The following is a 15,265-nucleotide window of genomic DNA, read 5'->3' as shown; positions in this document are numbered from 1 at the left end:
TTCTCTCTTCTCTCTTCTCTCTTCTCTCTTCTCTCTTCTCTCTTCTCTTTTCTCTTTTCTCTTCTCTTTTCTCTTCTCTTTTCTCTTCTCTTCTCTCTTCTCTTCTCTCTTCTCTTCTCTCTTCTATTCTCTCTTCTATTCTCTATTCTCTATTCTCTATTCTCTATTCTCTATTCTCTATTCTCTATTCTCTATTCTCTTCTCTATTCCATTCCATTCCTATTCCATTCCAATTCTTATTCTATTCTATTTTATTCTATTCTATTTTATTCTTATCAGAGTAATAAATTTCTTTAATAGCTAATTTAGCTATGTGGGGTTTGTTGATTTTTTTTTTTGTTTTTACTGTTGTTCTTTTATTTTCTGGTTTGTTTCTTTTTTCTTTCCTACAGCTGCTTTTCTTTTATATATAACATCTAATTAAATGGCTTCAGATTTGGCACTTCATTGCTCAGGTAGTGAATATTAAGTGGTTAAAATTCATAGCAGATCAAATTGTTGCTGACTGCTGTTCAGGTAGCTTTACCTATGCATCATATAGTGCTGGAAGAATTGCATTTGTTTTTTCTTTAATCTGTCTTATATTTTATTCCTTTCAAAATGATACCTTCTTGGACATGTATCATGAGTTTTCTCAGCATTCAGCTTCAGAAGTTCATTGCAGATGTGAATATAATCTTCAACGAAAAAAGATTCCTTTTATCCTTGTCACATATGTTAAGAACAAATACGACATTCAAAAAGAACAAGAAAAAGCTAGCTCGTGGTTGATCAGTAGATACTGCAGATTGCCAAGAAGTCAGTGTGCTGGAGAAACTGATGGAAAGCCTCTGTTTGCTTCCAAAGCTAAATTTAGAGGGTTTCTCATAACATTTTGTAGAAAGCCTGACAGACTGTGCATTTGAAGTATATTTAATGAGAATTTGAAATTTAATAGGATTTACAATAATCTAAATTTAACTTTTCAGCCCTGATTTGTGCATAAATATGTAAATCAATCRATGACTTACCTGTCTTTGCATTTAAAATCATGCATTAATATAGCATGGAAACAAAGGGAGAGTTTTGGGCATGATTCAAGGAATTTACGAGCATATATATCTTGGTCTTAAGACATTAATTTGTTTTCTGTTCTATTAATATATCTGATGGTGATTTCTAGTGTAAAATGAGAAAGATTATACATCCAAACTGAAAAMCTTAAAAAAAATTTCTTTCTTATATGAGGCAAATGCATTGTTTCAGGTGGTCAAAATACTGAGGTTTGAAAAGCTGCAGCCTCAAAACTATTRCTGCAGTGGAAATTTTTGAGTAATTGAATCAGTAGCTCAGATTTTAGCAGCATCCTTTTAGCTCCTGCAGTATCCCTCCCCTGAAAATGCTATCGAACTACTCAGTAAAAAAAGTGAATAGTTAAAGAGAAATAATGGATTGAGATACCAAGACTGACCTGACTTAAATCGTGCTGATTTTTCAGGCTGCAGAAAATGGAAAGTGAATGAACGGAACAACAGAGAAGCTTTCCATTTTTGTGTCCCAAACAGTTGATAGTCTTTTTTTTTCTTTTTCTTCCCCAAAACCTTACTAAATTCTGTTACAGAGAACTCTCACTCATGATGTCCAGTGTGTGGAAACACGCTCCCATTTATRTTCCCATGAATTAGATACTAGGATCCTTATTTTGCCACTTCTGATTCATCTGGAGAAAGCAATAACTAAACAAATCTTAAAGCAACTTTATGTTTGAACAGGTGTTCTGTGTTTTTTATCATAGAGGAACAAGCACACTCCTCCTYTGGAGTAAGTCAGACATATTTTATCAGTTTTCCTCTTGTTGTTGAAAGAAGTGGAGAAAGGCAAAGACATGAGCACTGAGATTAACTCGGATRGTCAGATTATGGTTCTGGTTATGCCAAAGATGTGGGTTTGATCTCCACATGGGCCACTCACTTAAAATTGCATTCCATGGTTCTTGCGGGTCCCTTCTGACTCAGATGATTCTGTGATATAATCCTGATTAAAATGGGGGAGATATGTAGGGAATTAGCTATGTAAGCAATGGGATAAGGAGCACTTGTGTTAAAGACAGTTTTTCACAATTTCTAGTGAAATCACAATTTTCTCATTAGGCCATGATAAGCAAAAAATTCTATTTTTATATTTGAAGGACTGATTTAAATGTTTCTGCCAACCTCAAATAATAATTTTTGTCCTACAAAGCACTGTATTCTTGCTTTTTGTTTTATTTCTATGTGTATCTAGGGTTCTCTTTTCTAGGCAGCTTTTAGAAAGGATAATGAYTAAGAGCAAGGAATGTTTAATTTTTCTTTAAAATTGCAGCAATCTCTTTATGCCCACATTTCTGTGGTCTGTTGGAAGTGTCTAAGCCATGCCAGTTGTTTTCTTTCTTTCAAACCTTTCCTTGAAATGTAGTCTGACTACTTTCTTCCTCAAAACCGTGGAGAAGCTTATTTATTTTGAGTATTTCAGGGGGTTGGGATGCTGCCATGATTCTGAAAGTGAAATGGACCACACTAATTCCTTGTTGAGAAACAAATTGGTAGCATATCAAGTCGTTTTTAGAAATCTTGGTAAATTGCCACTGTCCACATCTGAAATAAGGAGAACTAATAGATGTATTCACAGAACATGCCATTTTGATGTAAAGTTACCCTTTAGGTACCTTTATTAAAATACTTGTAGGGTTTCTTTCTTTTACCAGAGAGAACCAGCAACATAATTGGCTACAAACCAGCTGCTAATACTGGGATTGTTTTACTGGGATTACCTTGCTATATGTCTTCTGCTTAGCCTGCTCTGGTCTGAKCCTTAGTTATATTCCTTGAATCTGAGGGTGGTTTAGTTGCTCTTAAATAGACTGTAAAGTACAAAAATCACCTTCTTGGATAGTACAATTAAATCTCTGCCTTTTCCTTTCATTTTTATTTTACTTGTCTATCTCTCTCTTCAGTATTTAAATTCAATTTATTTCATTTTTGAAAGTAAAGCTTAAATTTATCTCCTGACCTTTAAGTTACGTTTCTTGGAATGCATAGGATATGAGAACTCTTTTAGTCTCTTTTCATTTCTCATTTCTCTGATATGAGTAAGAAAATAAAATATTTTGTTTTCATTATGGCTGGGATTCTTTTTTGTTCAATTATTGCTAGTAAAATGTGAGTAATTTTAATTTAAAAATCCCAGTTATTTATTTTTACCCTCTAATATGTTCAAAGACTTTCAATCTAATGTAATTTGAATCCCGCAGCTGTAGATGAGGTTGATGCCCGAAAAGGACTAGAAATAAAACTCCATAGATCTGTGTCTATAGAGCAGGTATTTGTTTATTGCAGCGCTGAAGATGAGGGGGATTTCTCCTCCTAACCCACCTGCCTTTGCTTCAAATTAGCACATATTTATACAGTGAGCATGGTGTAACATTGCCATTGTCACTGCCCCCCATGTGCCCACCATACACCCACTACTATACATGGGCACGGAAACACGTTATCACAGTTGTGCAAGTGTGCATGTGCCACCCTCAATTCGGTGGTTGCAGGGGTCTCCCTCTAATGAGATACATCCTCTTCATCATGGTGGACTTTTAACACTGTCTTCAGGGCATGGGCAGTGGTGTTGTTCATGGGTTTTTTTCTAGTCCTCCAAGTCGTAATTTCCAATTATTTTGCTGATTGTCCCGTGCTTCTGCCAAGTTCTCATTAGTGCCTGCTACTGTTCCTTGTTATAGCATCTACTTGCCTACTTTCTTCAGAACTTCTCTGATTTATACCCCTTGGTGATTTCAGGTATCTATGTACTAATCCAGCTGGTAAGATTATGTGCAGCTGGTATGTTGCTAATACACTATTAAAAAACTTATAGCAATATATAAAAAAGCTATCATTGATAATATATTGAAAGTGATTACATTGTATTTTAATAATATGTAAAAAGTTATTACATTCTTATATTGACAAYGTATAAAAAGGCTATAGAAAGTTTTTAATTAATAGGCCTCATTAGGCTTAAGACTCACCCATTATTATCTCATCAACAAAATGGGAGAATATTCCCCAAGAGAGAGAACAAAAGGAGAAATCCTAACTTCCAAAAGTTGTCTTCTGGCTCTTCTCCCACTATTGAAATCTATGAAAAATATTTACATCATGTAATCTAAAAAAGCATTCTGCAGAATTGCCATCTCCAGGTGTGAGGAAACTATTTTGTATATATCCCACGTGGATGGTTATGTTTCATTTTGTGTTAAGAACCTAGGTATTGAATACAAATGTGTGCTTTATCACCTCATTTCATCAAGAAAGCACAAGTCACAAAATGTGCCAGCAGGAGTTCACTGATGACTGATATCAGAGCAACCACAAAGTTTAGGGAGAAATCACTCCTAGGTGTACCTGCTGTTGGAGGCTGATTTGATTGGTAATGCTGGGGCTGCAAGATTGCGGGATCTTAAAGTAATCACTCATGCTTTCAATYCAGGTAATTTTGGCATAAAATAATAGTGCAAAATCCAAAGGAATGAATTTAAGGAAACAAGAAACCAGCTATCTTCACTTTCACTTTTTGACACATACAGAATTTTGTAGACATACTAGTACAAGCCATCAAACAAGCAAGTCCATCAATTTAATGAAGGAATATTTCTTTGAGAAATATCGGTGTCCTCAGACTTTGAACATGTTCTTGATACTTAAGACTATTGTGTATCCTAGCCGTGCTAATATGTGACTGGGTTAGAAATTTCTGAAGTGTAGTTCCGTGAGTGTGAGAGGATCTATGAGAACCTCTGCAGAGAGTGGTGATTAAATTTCTTGCATTCTTTCATGCATGCACACAGCTTTATATACACATAGCCTTTGCAGATAATCAAATAYGCTTCCTCTTCTCTTTGTGGTGTTTATCCTGGAGCTGCTGTGTGTGAGTATCTAGAGCAGGTAATTTAGTGCTGTCTGTTTTCTTCTCTGCTGTCAGCAGTACAGCATGGAGGAAGATGTCAAACTCCTGGAACGGAAAGGGGCATTTGGAGGAAGCAGGCAGCAGGTGCAGAATAGTGTGAGAGGAGATTAAGCCTGAGGCAACTACAAGTGGAGGTGGTAATTGAGGAGATTTAGAACAGACAAAACAGAGGTGAATTGAGTATATTCTTGGAGGGGCTCCTGATTTAGGGGGATCTCTAGCCACCACATGATGGAAATACTGGAGACAAATGTAGGATATTTATGTCAGTTTTGCCTCCGTGATGATCAGATATGACATACTGGCAACAGGTCTCACTGTTTCTCTCTGTGGTGTTTACAGAGGATAACAGTCTCCTAGAAACTAGGAAAACACAAAAAGATCCATATGCTCCTCAGTAGCATGGAACAGACAAAGAAAGAACAGCTGCATGTTCTTCCTGTATGGCACAGAGAAGAGAGCACGCAGTGAAATTACAAGAGGTAGTGAGAAATGTCTTTCATACATACAGTTAAGTTTAAGAAATAGTGTCTTTTGGTTCTAAGAAAACCATTACTTCCTAGCTCACGAGCAGCTATGAAGCAGGTGGTTGATGTCCAGCCTCTGTCTGAGGACATCCTTCAACTGCATTTGCTGACAGCTGGGAAATATAACCAGAGGTGCCACACAGTCCTTTAAGATCCTGTTGCTAAGAAGAAAGCTTGCTGGGCTAAGTGGGTCTCCAGTGTGGCCTGCACCAGGCTCATTATATAAAAGGTTCTCCAACAAATACAAACTTTACATGTTTTTACTGTTTCCTCCCCTCAGTACGCTTATGAAAACATTTATTTGAGGTCTGATGTCAGCATAATGTGGTAATTATTGACCAAGATGCACCTTTATCAGGTTGTTTGGTAGCTGTGTGATTTTAAAGTTATAAAAGTCTCTTTTTCAGAGTGGTTATTGACTGGCTGTCATTACATTACTGTAGGATGTTGACAGAAGTAGAAATTTCGTGGTCTCTCTCACCTTAGAATGGGAAAGAATTGAACAAAAGATCCTGTGTTTCATCTCCCTACATGCAGGAAGAACTTAGTAATATTAAACTGCTTTTCTTTTTCTTTTTTTTTTTGTAGTTCAGTAAGTGATCTTCGTTTCCAGTGGACTGTTTTGAGAGTGCATTTCAGTTTTACAATATCAAAACTTTTTGTGAAATTCAGTCTAAACAATTATTTTTTCCCCCTCTCTTTTTTGTCATTAACCATCRTGAATGGTTGATCACAGATTCTGTGATCTTGACTGCAGACACATAAAATTTATCATTTTAACCTGTAGTAGGTATTTAAAGCTTTTTTAATTTCATGATTTTATAAATGTTGTAATGCATTTTGTAGTGGCATCCTGGCTCTTCCAGTAGTGAACTGAAGAAATGCACTGATGAGTGTGTGTAAGGGGCTAAATTTTATTTCATTCCTCTTGTTGTTTTGGACATTTAACCAGTTGTAATGTTTTATTTTACTAATGTTCTGCTAGTAATGGTCTTTATTTCAGTTTGAAGAACTGAAATGAACTAATTAAGATAGTGATAGAGAGATTTAATAAAACTAGTGTAAAAATAAGTTGCTTAAAAATGCATAGGTTTCTTAAGCTCTGATTTTCCCCCATCTCTTTCTTTCTTTTATGCACATGTTTTTGATTTTTTTTATGTAGCAAGGAATTATATTGTGATTTCTGGTTATAGCTTAGTTGTATGAGAACTGAGATTTTAAACTAAACCAGCTGAAAACATTTGGAAGAAATAGGTAAAAGGAGCATGCTCAAAAAGCCTTTTTGTTTTTGAGTGTTTCGGAATGCATAGTTTGTCGTTGTCATTTCCTTATCAATTTTTGGTCAGGAAGSAGAGTTTCCTTTTTTTCTTGCTAGAAGTCTGTAACTATCATGGTTCCCTTTTTTCTCTGGAAGCCTTCAGRAATTCTGAAAGAAATCTAGAGAGGTAGGTGGATTTTTGTAAGGAAAAGGAATTCAAATTACTTTAAAAAGGCAAAGTAAGTGTAAATTACAGAGAAATGGTATTGTGAGGTAAATGACCACTGCCTTTGTGAGTGCTGATACCAAAAGGAATGGCAGAAGGCTCTTGTGAATCATAGCAGAGAACAGCTTTTATGTTCTGGGTGTATTTACAGACAAACCGGTGTTCAGAAAGGATGAAATYCATTCATCCTGCCTCTATTGTCAGCAGAGATGATCTGCAAGAACACTATACCCAGGAAGAAACCCCCAATACTGTGAAACTTTTGAAACAATAAAAGGATTTTTTGAATCCTTTTTGAATAAAAGGATTTTTGGATCTGGGAAGGCTCATCAGAGCCTTCCCAGAAGAGGGAAGTCAGCCCACACGGTCTCCTGAACTTACTTTTTAGCTCTACCTAATAATGAAGGTGTAAACATTTTCTGTCTTTTTGCACATTGATGAAATGAAGATTTAAGATGGACACATGTGATCAAGGCAGTCAAAATGGTACCAGAGGATTTTGATTTTCTAATTACAAAGTGCACAGGAGGTGATCTGCCCTGATTAGTTTCCTCTCTATGCTTTGCCAGACTTGGTGTCTCTTGGGTGGGATGCCACATAATGATTTTTGATGTTTACAGAGTTTCTTCTGTACTTGACAAAATAAAGCCTGAGGCAGGGTGAGTACAGGAAAGAAAGAACAGAAGCATAGGTAAGATGAGAGCAGAGCAGGCAAAAAGCTCACATGCATCCTTTGAATTATTAAATGGATGCACTCCTGCCTTTCTCCTTGAGGCTTCTGCTACAGAGGTGTTACAGAGCCAACTCATAAAGAAATAGGAATCCTGAAAGGGCAGTGGATATGCCTAGTGATGGAACTGTTAAATTTGTAGTGTCATTCTTTACTAGGAAGGTAGTGGGGCAATGCCTTGTGGGAGCCRCAGGCACTAAGGGGCTGATTCCCACAGCCATCAGATTTCCTGGTGTCACTTCTGCTGGCACAGCTTCACCTCTGGCAATGTTGATGGCAGGCAACCCATGAACAGTGCCTCTCCTTGAACTCCCTCAGAGAGAAGTTGGGAGAGAGAGCTAGAGCAGTCAGACAGTGTTTCTGCTTCCCCTGCATGAATTCTCCCTTTCCCATGTAAACATGCTGATTACTCTCACTTGCAGAACTGACGAGAGTTATTTTTTCATACATCACGTGCAAATTCTTAATCCCTTTTCCAAATACCTCTTAACTGCTATGGAGATATTTGAACATATTTAATTTTAGTTAGACTTGATGCTTATTCCACATATTGGTAGAACATGGAAAGGTGTTCCAATCATCAGGGATCCTTATGTTAACCTGAAAGCCTTAGGACAAAATGCGGTTTGTAGTGTGCTGTTCATTTGGGTTAATATTTGGAAATAATAGAGAAAAAGCTATCAGGCTGACTGCCGTGTCCCAAGACACAAAATACAAACCAATTAGCAGAATGGCGTGACTGATAACAAAATCCAACAATTTATTGTTGGATGAATAATTTATTCTGTGTATTCTTTGGGGGGGAAAGAGACTCAGTGTGTCAAGTTTTCTGACAGCATAATTCTGTTGGAGTTGCTTGAATTGTGCCAAGATTTTGGTTTTATAATCTCAGCTACTGCAGCAAATAAATGTGCTTATTCTGTGAGAAAGTTCAAATCAGGAGCAATTAGAATTCCCCAGGCCTAGATTTCCATCTGATAAGTGAAGACAAATTTAATTAGAGAGGGTGAATTTGGGAATTCTGCTGGTAGCAGATCTGCTTGCCTATTGCTTCATTGGAAAGTCTTGTGTCCTCCTTCTCCTCCCTTCTGAACATATTCTGACAGTAGTCACTGCACCAAAAGTGCAGTGTGCTTCAGAATTTTTTTTTTTTATTTTACCCTGTGTTTGACTTGGTCTCCACATTAACCTTAAAATGCATGTATAAAATAAGAAACTTCCAGTGAAATGGATGCAGCTGTAGCATTTTTTTCATGAATAGCCAGAATTTTCAAAATACTTGTTTGATTGTCTCTCCTTTTCTTGTGGGTAAGGGCTTTCTGGGTTTGGGTTTCTGTTCTCCCTGGACACTGAGCCGTGGCTGTTAGTGCCTCTTTCTTGGGATATTTGCCTTGAAGATTTCACAGCATGTCCTTTCTGTCTCTTTAACCCAGGGCTTTTTTTTTTAGGGATAATTTGAACCTGATCCTGTGATCTTTAGGTTTGTTTTTTTTTTTTTTTTTTTTTTATTTTTCTTCTCCCTCTCCTGCTTTTAGGGTGGATTGGTTGATTTGTTTGTTTGTTCATTGTCACAACTCAAGGCACAGTAGGAAGGTAATTGTCTATCAGATGTTCTATAGATTTTAGTATTGATCATATTGTGAAGTAGGATGTCCATTGAGTTTTAAAGTCTTTAATGTTGCTTCACTGGTGATAGCTGTAAAAATATTTRCCCTTACCATTCCCTGGGTCTTGCTTTGGGGTTATTGGACTTTGGACATTCCTAATAGTTTAATGAATTCCTGGTGATAGAGCAGTTTGGAGACTTTGTGAGTAAATTGAGTACATTGTTATGTCCTCTGTAGTAGAYTGTTGTATGCCATCTTTGAGTGTTTCTCTAACATCACGTGTTTTCCCTGTGGTCAGATGTAACTGCTGACAACATCAACATTAGTGTCTGTGCAGAGTGGGATGTGCTCTGAGCACCTCAGACTTTGTCAGGGAAAGCACCAGCCCCGGCTCAGGGTCTGTGATGGAGGTATCTATCTGTACTAGGCTCTCTGACTAAACCACGCTGAACCCAAGTGTAGMAGGAAGAAAACTCCTACTTGTCTGTGGTTCTGCAGAGAAATGGCATTTCAAATCAACTACATGTGGATGAGTGTAATTTTGTGAAGAACCTCTGTTCCATTAAGTGTAAAAACTTCTAAATCTGCATTTTGGGTCTTCTTTCTCGCAATCCATTATTACAGTTCGAATGTTTTCTATTTTTGGGTACACTATGAAAAACCTTTGATTCAGCTTCTGTGTTTCTATCCTCTAAATTGATACTTCTGCTTTATATTTTGATATTTTGTTACTAGCATATTGTTTTCTTCTGTTTGAGTGGAAATTATTTTAATGCAAACACTTCTGATGTAATTGTACGTATCATATTTCTTTAAATTTACCCTATAAATGGGCCTGTTAGAACATAAATTACCTTCAGTTTATATGAAGACATGTGCTTTGAAAGAAGAGGACAGCTAAGCATCTAAGTTAACCTGTTTTAGAGACTGTATTTATTTTGTCCCATTCCTTAGTTTTCTTGATGTGATCTGCTGTGTATTTAATATTTCATTTCTAAACCTCATTGGTAAAACCTTTCATTAAATACTTTCTTCTAAATATTTTCACTTTTCCTTTTCACTCCGTAGGTAGAAGAAATTGTTGATATAGGAGCATTTGCCCCAGAAGACATTCATGTTCCCAAAATCTATGTTGATCGCCTGTTACAAGGAGAGAAGTTTGAGAAGAGAATTGAAGTAAGTAGCTGAGCTTCTTGGTCACAACATATTTTAACTTGGGGTGTATTTAAAATTTGCACAGTTTTTATTCTAGTCACCTGGGGGTAGCTCTGAGAAAATAGTGTGCGAAAGATCCATCAAGTTTTGTTAGAAACTGGAGCATAGGTAGGTACTTCAGTAATTAGTAGTTTGGTGGGGGCCTGAGGATTAAGCCATGTTTCTTACATCCCAGACCCTATGGTTCAGTCCTTGAATAATTTAGAGCAACTGCCTGTAGCCCTGAATGGCTTTACTGCAGTTGACAGTTTAGTGGAAGATTCTACTTCATTGTCCTTTCCTCTCTCAGCTCAGCTGCTGTAGTCACAGGAGGGGGAGCATCTAGACCAGGATCTGATTTGACAAGTAAATTCTTTCTCTTCCACTGAGATTTTTTGATATGGGCATGTAGGGCCAGTCTCGGTCCTTTTGTGGTGTCTATTGAATTACATTATGTTGCAAAGATACTGGAAACCCCTGTTCCCTTTCCTTTAATCAGGAACTTTTTTAGATCTTGACCATTCTAGTCTTAATAAACGATGTCAAAAATTATTAAAAATAGCAGCAATAATATTCCTCCACTGAAAACATCCAAGAAAATTATGGTTTTGTAATTGCTCTTTATTGTTTCTGTGGCTTTGCTACACTCAAGCTGTGTCCCTATATTCATGGTGATGTGATGATACTTTAAAGTGCAGTTGAAAATTCTGTATTTCTTCTGTGTCTGAATACTCTGGAGGTGGAAATTAGTCAAATTGTTGTCAGAAGAGCAGTAGATGAGAAGATATATGACACAAGGAAAAAGACTGTGAAAAAAAAAGGCAGAAAGGAATTGCAATAATGAAAGTTTTTGTTATGAAAATCAAGTCACAAAGTCCTAGAAAGTCATACAAGGCCTTTCCTCTGAGTAAACTCTTTTGTGAATGCTAAGGTTAACAAGCTTTTTTTTTTTAATTACATCTGTTCATTCTGCAAAAGCATATCGCATGTTGTAGAGCAATTGACTGCAAACAGATGTGTCAAACCTTTTTTTTTTTCCCTCTGGTTATGTTGGGTTAGATTACAATTAATGGCCTGTTTTCTTCTGAATGGCTGCATTATCTCACAGAAAAGCRTTTTACCTTTTATGTCAGAAATCCTTTCTTCATTTATTAAGCTGTTGCTTCTACTCCATCTTGGCTGCGTAAGTGAATATCTACTGAACAGGTGGTGAATACCTACCGAGTCATCTGTCCCTTCCCTAAATGCTTCTGAAAAAAAGTGGGGTGGGAGGAGGGAGAAAACTACTATAAAGTGCAAAGCAAAATTGTAACAGAGATTAATTTTGCTTGTGCAATTTTGTAATTCAGGCAGTGGCACCTCTCATTACTACAGGTATAGAAAGGAAATGGCAGATTTTTTTCCTCTACCATTAAATTTTGTATATGAATTGGCTGTACACTGAAAAGCATGAGTATGAGAAGTGGTGGGAGAAGATGAAGAATATAAGAAATAAAGAGAAGATAGTCTGTCATAATTCTTACTGGCTTTAAATAGCAGTTCCTGCCTAATATGGCTCAGAAATGGTCTCTATAGTGCCAGCTATAATTTCTCTCCAGCCTTCTCTTTGCTGCGTAGAAACATTCTGTAATTGTTCTTACTTTATTCATAATCCTCAAGTGAAGCAATTCTAGGAAAAATAGCCAAGGCGTAAAAGGGAAGTTGATATGAAATTCAAGAGGATTGATACTGACTGTTTCTGACTGCCTTAGGGGAAAGTGACTCTGCGAAAATTCTTTTGTGGTGATGAAAATTAACAGGATAATTTTTCYTGATGTGTTAATTGTAGCCTGAAGTAGGAGAAGACGTGAAGACATATGGGGGTGCAGGACATGATGTTGCCCAGAGGAATTTTATATGCATAGGAGAGATGTGCAAAGAACATAATTTATGTAGACAATAATTTAAAAGAAAGATGTTGCAAACTTCTTGAATGTCATGGCATTTTCACCTACATGTGATTTTGCAAAGCATCTACTTAAGATGAGAAAATTTCAGGAAATAACTTCATGAAGGTTTGGAAAATTATAGAGATTTATGTTTGAAAGCTTGTTTCTTAGCTCCCAGTGTCTTTAGATGAATGACATTTGTCTGTCTGTCATCCTTATAAATCTAGAATAGCTCATTGGCTTGAATGAATGCAGAAACAGAGCAGTATTTGTATTTTTGGTTGACATTTTACGAATGTATTTAGATGTCTGTGGGGTAATGAATCTCAAACTTGCTAGTATTTGCACTAATGCTTTATGCCTTCTTCACCACTTCTCTATGTATCAGGCTTGGTAATACAGATAAAGAAATAATATTTTACTGTCATTGGTGATATTTGATGACTCCATTGGCTTAGATAAGCTTGAATGCCTAAAATAAAAGGTCTTTTTTGGTAGAAGATGAATAAATAACTTTATTCTTAGACCAAGTATCTCAGTGCAATCACAGTTCAGGCTTTTGTGTCTTGAGAAGCAAGAATCTGGATACTAATCTTACGATTACTTCTTATTTTGCAGCGCTTATCAATTCGAAAGCCTGATGACTCGAAAGCCAAAGAAAAAAAAGGAGATAACGTGAGGGAGAGGATCATCAAACGAGCTGCTTTAGAGTTTGAGGATGGCATGTATGGTATCCTTCAGCTGTGCTATAGGTTAGAGTGGCTGCTGACTGGAATAATGCGCGCATCTGGTTTGCTTAGAATGGATTAATTAACATGTTCATTGTCTTTACCAGACCTTGTGATTCTCTTATTTCAATAATACCCAATTGAAATAGAAGGGATGCTGAGACATTAAACACGTGGAGTTTTTATATCTGGTGGTTTTGTTAGCAGTTGAATGTGTTGCAAGTTTTTTTTTAAAAAAGTTGGAAAAGAATCCTTATTTGTGCTGTTGTTCTTTAGTCAAGTAAAGGATTTGACAGAATGCAATTAGAAAGTCCAAATGGCAAAATAATGCATCACAAATAGGAGATAAAAATGAATGTGCTTGTGAAGGAACAGTTCTAATCTACTCATAGTACAATAGTAATTTTTTAAATGTAGTTGTTTACAGTAAGTGTTKGTGCCTTAATCACTTCTTTTTAGCTAATCTGGGTATTGGAATCCCACTGTTGGCCAGTAACTTCATCAGTCCGGACATAACTGTTCACTTACAGAGTGAAAATGGAGTCCTGGGTTTGGTAAGAATATATCCTGATCACTTATTAGAGTGTTTTTATTTTACTGTGACTGGGTTTTATTTCCTGCCCACCTCCAACTTGATAATTATATTACTAAAAAATCRTATTCAAATATATGCTATATTGCATCATAATAAAATTCTCATTGTGCTGCAGGGAAATTTTTAAGGAAATGCTCATTTTATGATTATGGTGCAACTTTACCAAGGATGGCCTTAAGTACATGTTTTGCTGTAGTCAGAACCATTAGGAGTTTGAACGAGCAAGCATTGTAAACCTTATCAGACACAATTTTAAATAATGCTTAAACTGAATATTAGTTTTACTGTCATACGGTTTTATGTCATATGGTTTTACTGTCATATGGTTTTATGAAGTTGCAGTTATGATCTTTTTCTGAAAAATGTCTGTCACCTTGTGTAAGAATAAAAAAAAAAAAACCCAAATCAAACAAACCTTTCACTTTGTGGTTGTGTAGAAATTCTAACATAATTGAACAATATATCCATCAGCTCTGATATGTTAGTTGTTGTAAATTGTGGCTGGTAATGTCAGGATTGTTTTCTGCTTAAGATAAAAGCATGTATGTCTGTCACAATCTGTTTTCAGTAATAAGCATTAGAAATACTACAGCAATTATGAATCGTATTTTAAAAGTATTTTAATATAAATGTTGACATATCTCTGTATTGTTTTCAGGGTCCTTATCCACTTGAAAGTGAAGTAGATCCAGATCTGATTAATGCAGGTAAAGTATTTTAATTAAAYTTAATTAATGAAAAATGATAATTTATTGTTAATCTAAACATTTTTTGATACATTATTTAAAGTCAGAGTTCTGTCTTATTTGATAGTAAATATTAATGTATTTGTCTTCTTTTATGTCAAGGTTTTGATCGATAGCAATGTTTAATATTCTAATTAGAAAGCTTATGCCTTGATTTATTTTAGTAACTACTGAGGGAAACTCTCTTCCAGACCAGCCAGTAAACGGTCAAATCATCTTTTTTGGAACTGAGATTGTTTTGTGCAGCCTATATGGGAATATGGGTTTGTTTTCCTGCTGCTTTTCACCTTGAGTCTTCTAGCAAATGGTTTTCAATGATTTATGCTTGGGACATGTTTTAAAACATCCTGTGTATAATGGCCTGGTTTATTCCCAGCCAGGAATATAACTCATTTACATTCAGAGAGGGAGTAGTAGCCAAAGCAGGGGGAARGAGTTGCCCAGCTGGGACCTGGCACGCTGAAGACTCTGCTGCAGGCAGCTGCTTCTGCCACTTTTAGTGGGGAATGGCAGTTCTCACATGCTGTTCTCACCCAGCTGTTTTGGGGCATTTCACCTCAAAGCAGCCGTGCAATGTAAAAATGTGAGTTTTTTATGATTTAGTGCTTCTGTCTGATTTCTTCTTGTTCTATGGAAAAGTTGTGCCTGTGTACATTCTCTKTTTCTGTGTAAAAATGCACTTAAACGTTGCATTGTGTCAAACACAAGTAGGCCTTGGAACATTGTTGATGTTAATGGTATAGGTTATAGAC

General features: G+C 36.3%; 1 protein-coding gene across 1 annotated transcript in view; it reads left to right on the top strand.

Annotated features, from left to right (window-relative positions):
- The window catches only part of OXCT1 (3-oxoacid CoA-transferase 1), an 84,297-nt gene that overhangs the window by 35,978 nt on the left and 33,054 nt on the right, over positions 1-15,265 (top strand). The window contains exons 8-11 of the mRNA XM_057364718.1: positions 10,391-10,498; positions 13,063-13,174; positions 13,632-13,726; positions 14,426-14,474. Coding sequence (XP_057220701.1) covers positions 10,391-10,498; positions 13,063-13,174; positions 13,632-13,726; positions 14,426-14,474 — 364 coding nt within the window. The remainder of the gene's footprint in view (positions 1-10,390; positions 10,499-13,062; positions 13,175-13,631; positions 13,727-14,425; positions 14,475-15,265) is intronic.

Source organism: Malurus melanocephalus, unplaced genomic scaffold, assembly GCF_030028575.1.
Source record: "Malurus melanocephalus ecotype Western Australia unplaced genomic scaffold, MMel_1.1 scaffold_41, whole genome shotgun sequence".
Lineage (NCBI taxonomy): Eukaryota > Metazoa > Chordata > Aves > Passeriformes > Maluridae > Malurus > Malurus melanocephalus.
The sequence above is the reverse complement of the archived record's forward strand: the minus strand, read 5'-3'. Positions and strand labels throughout refer to the sequence as shown.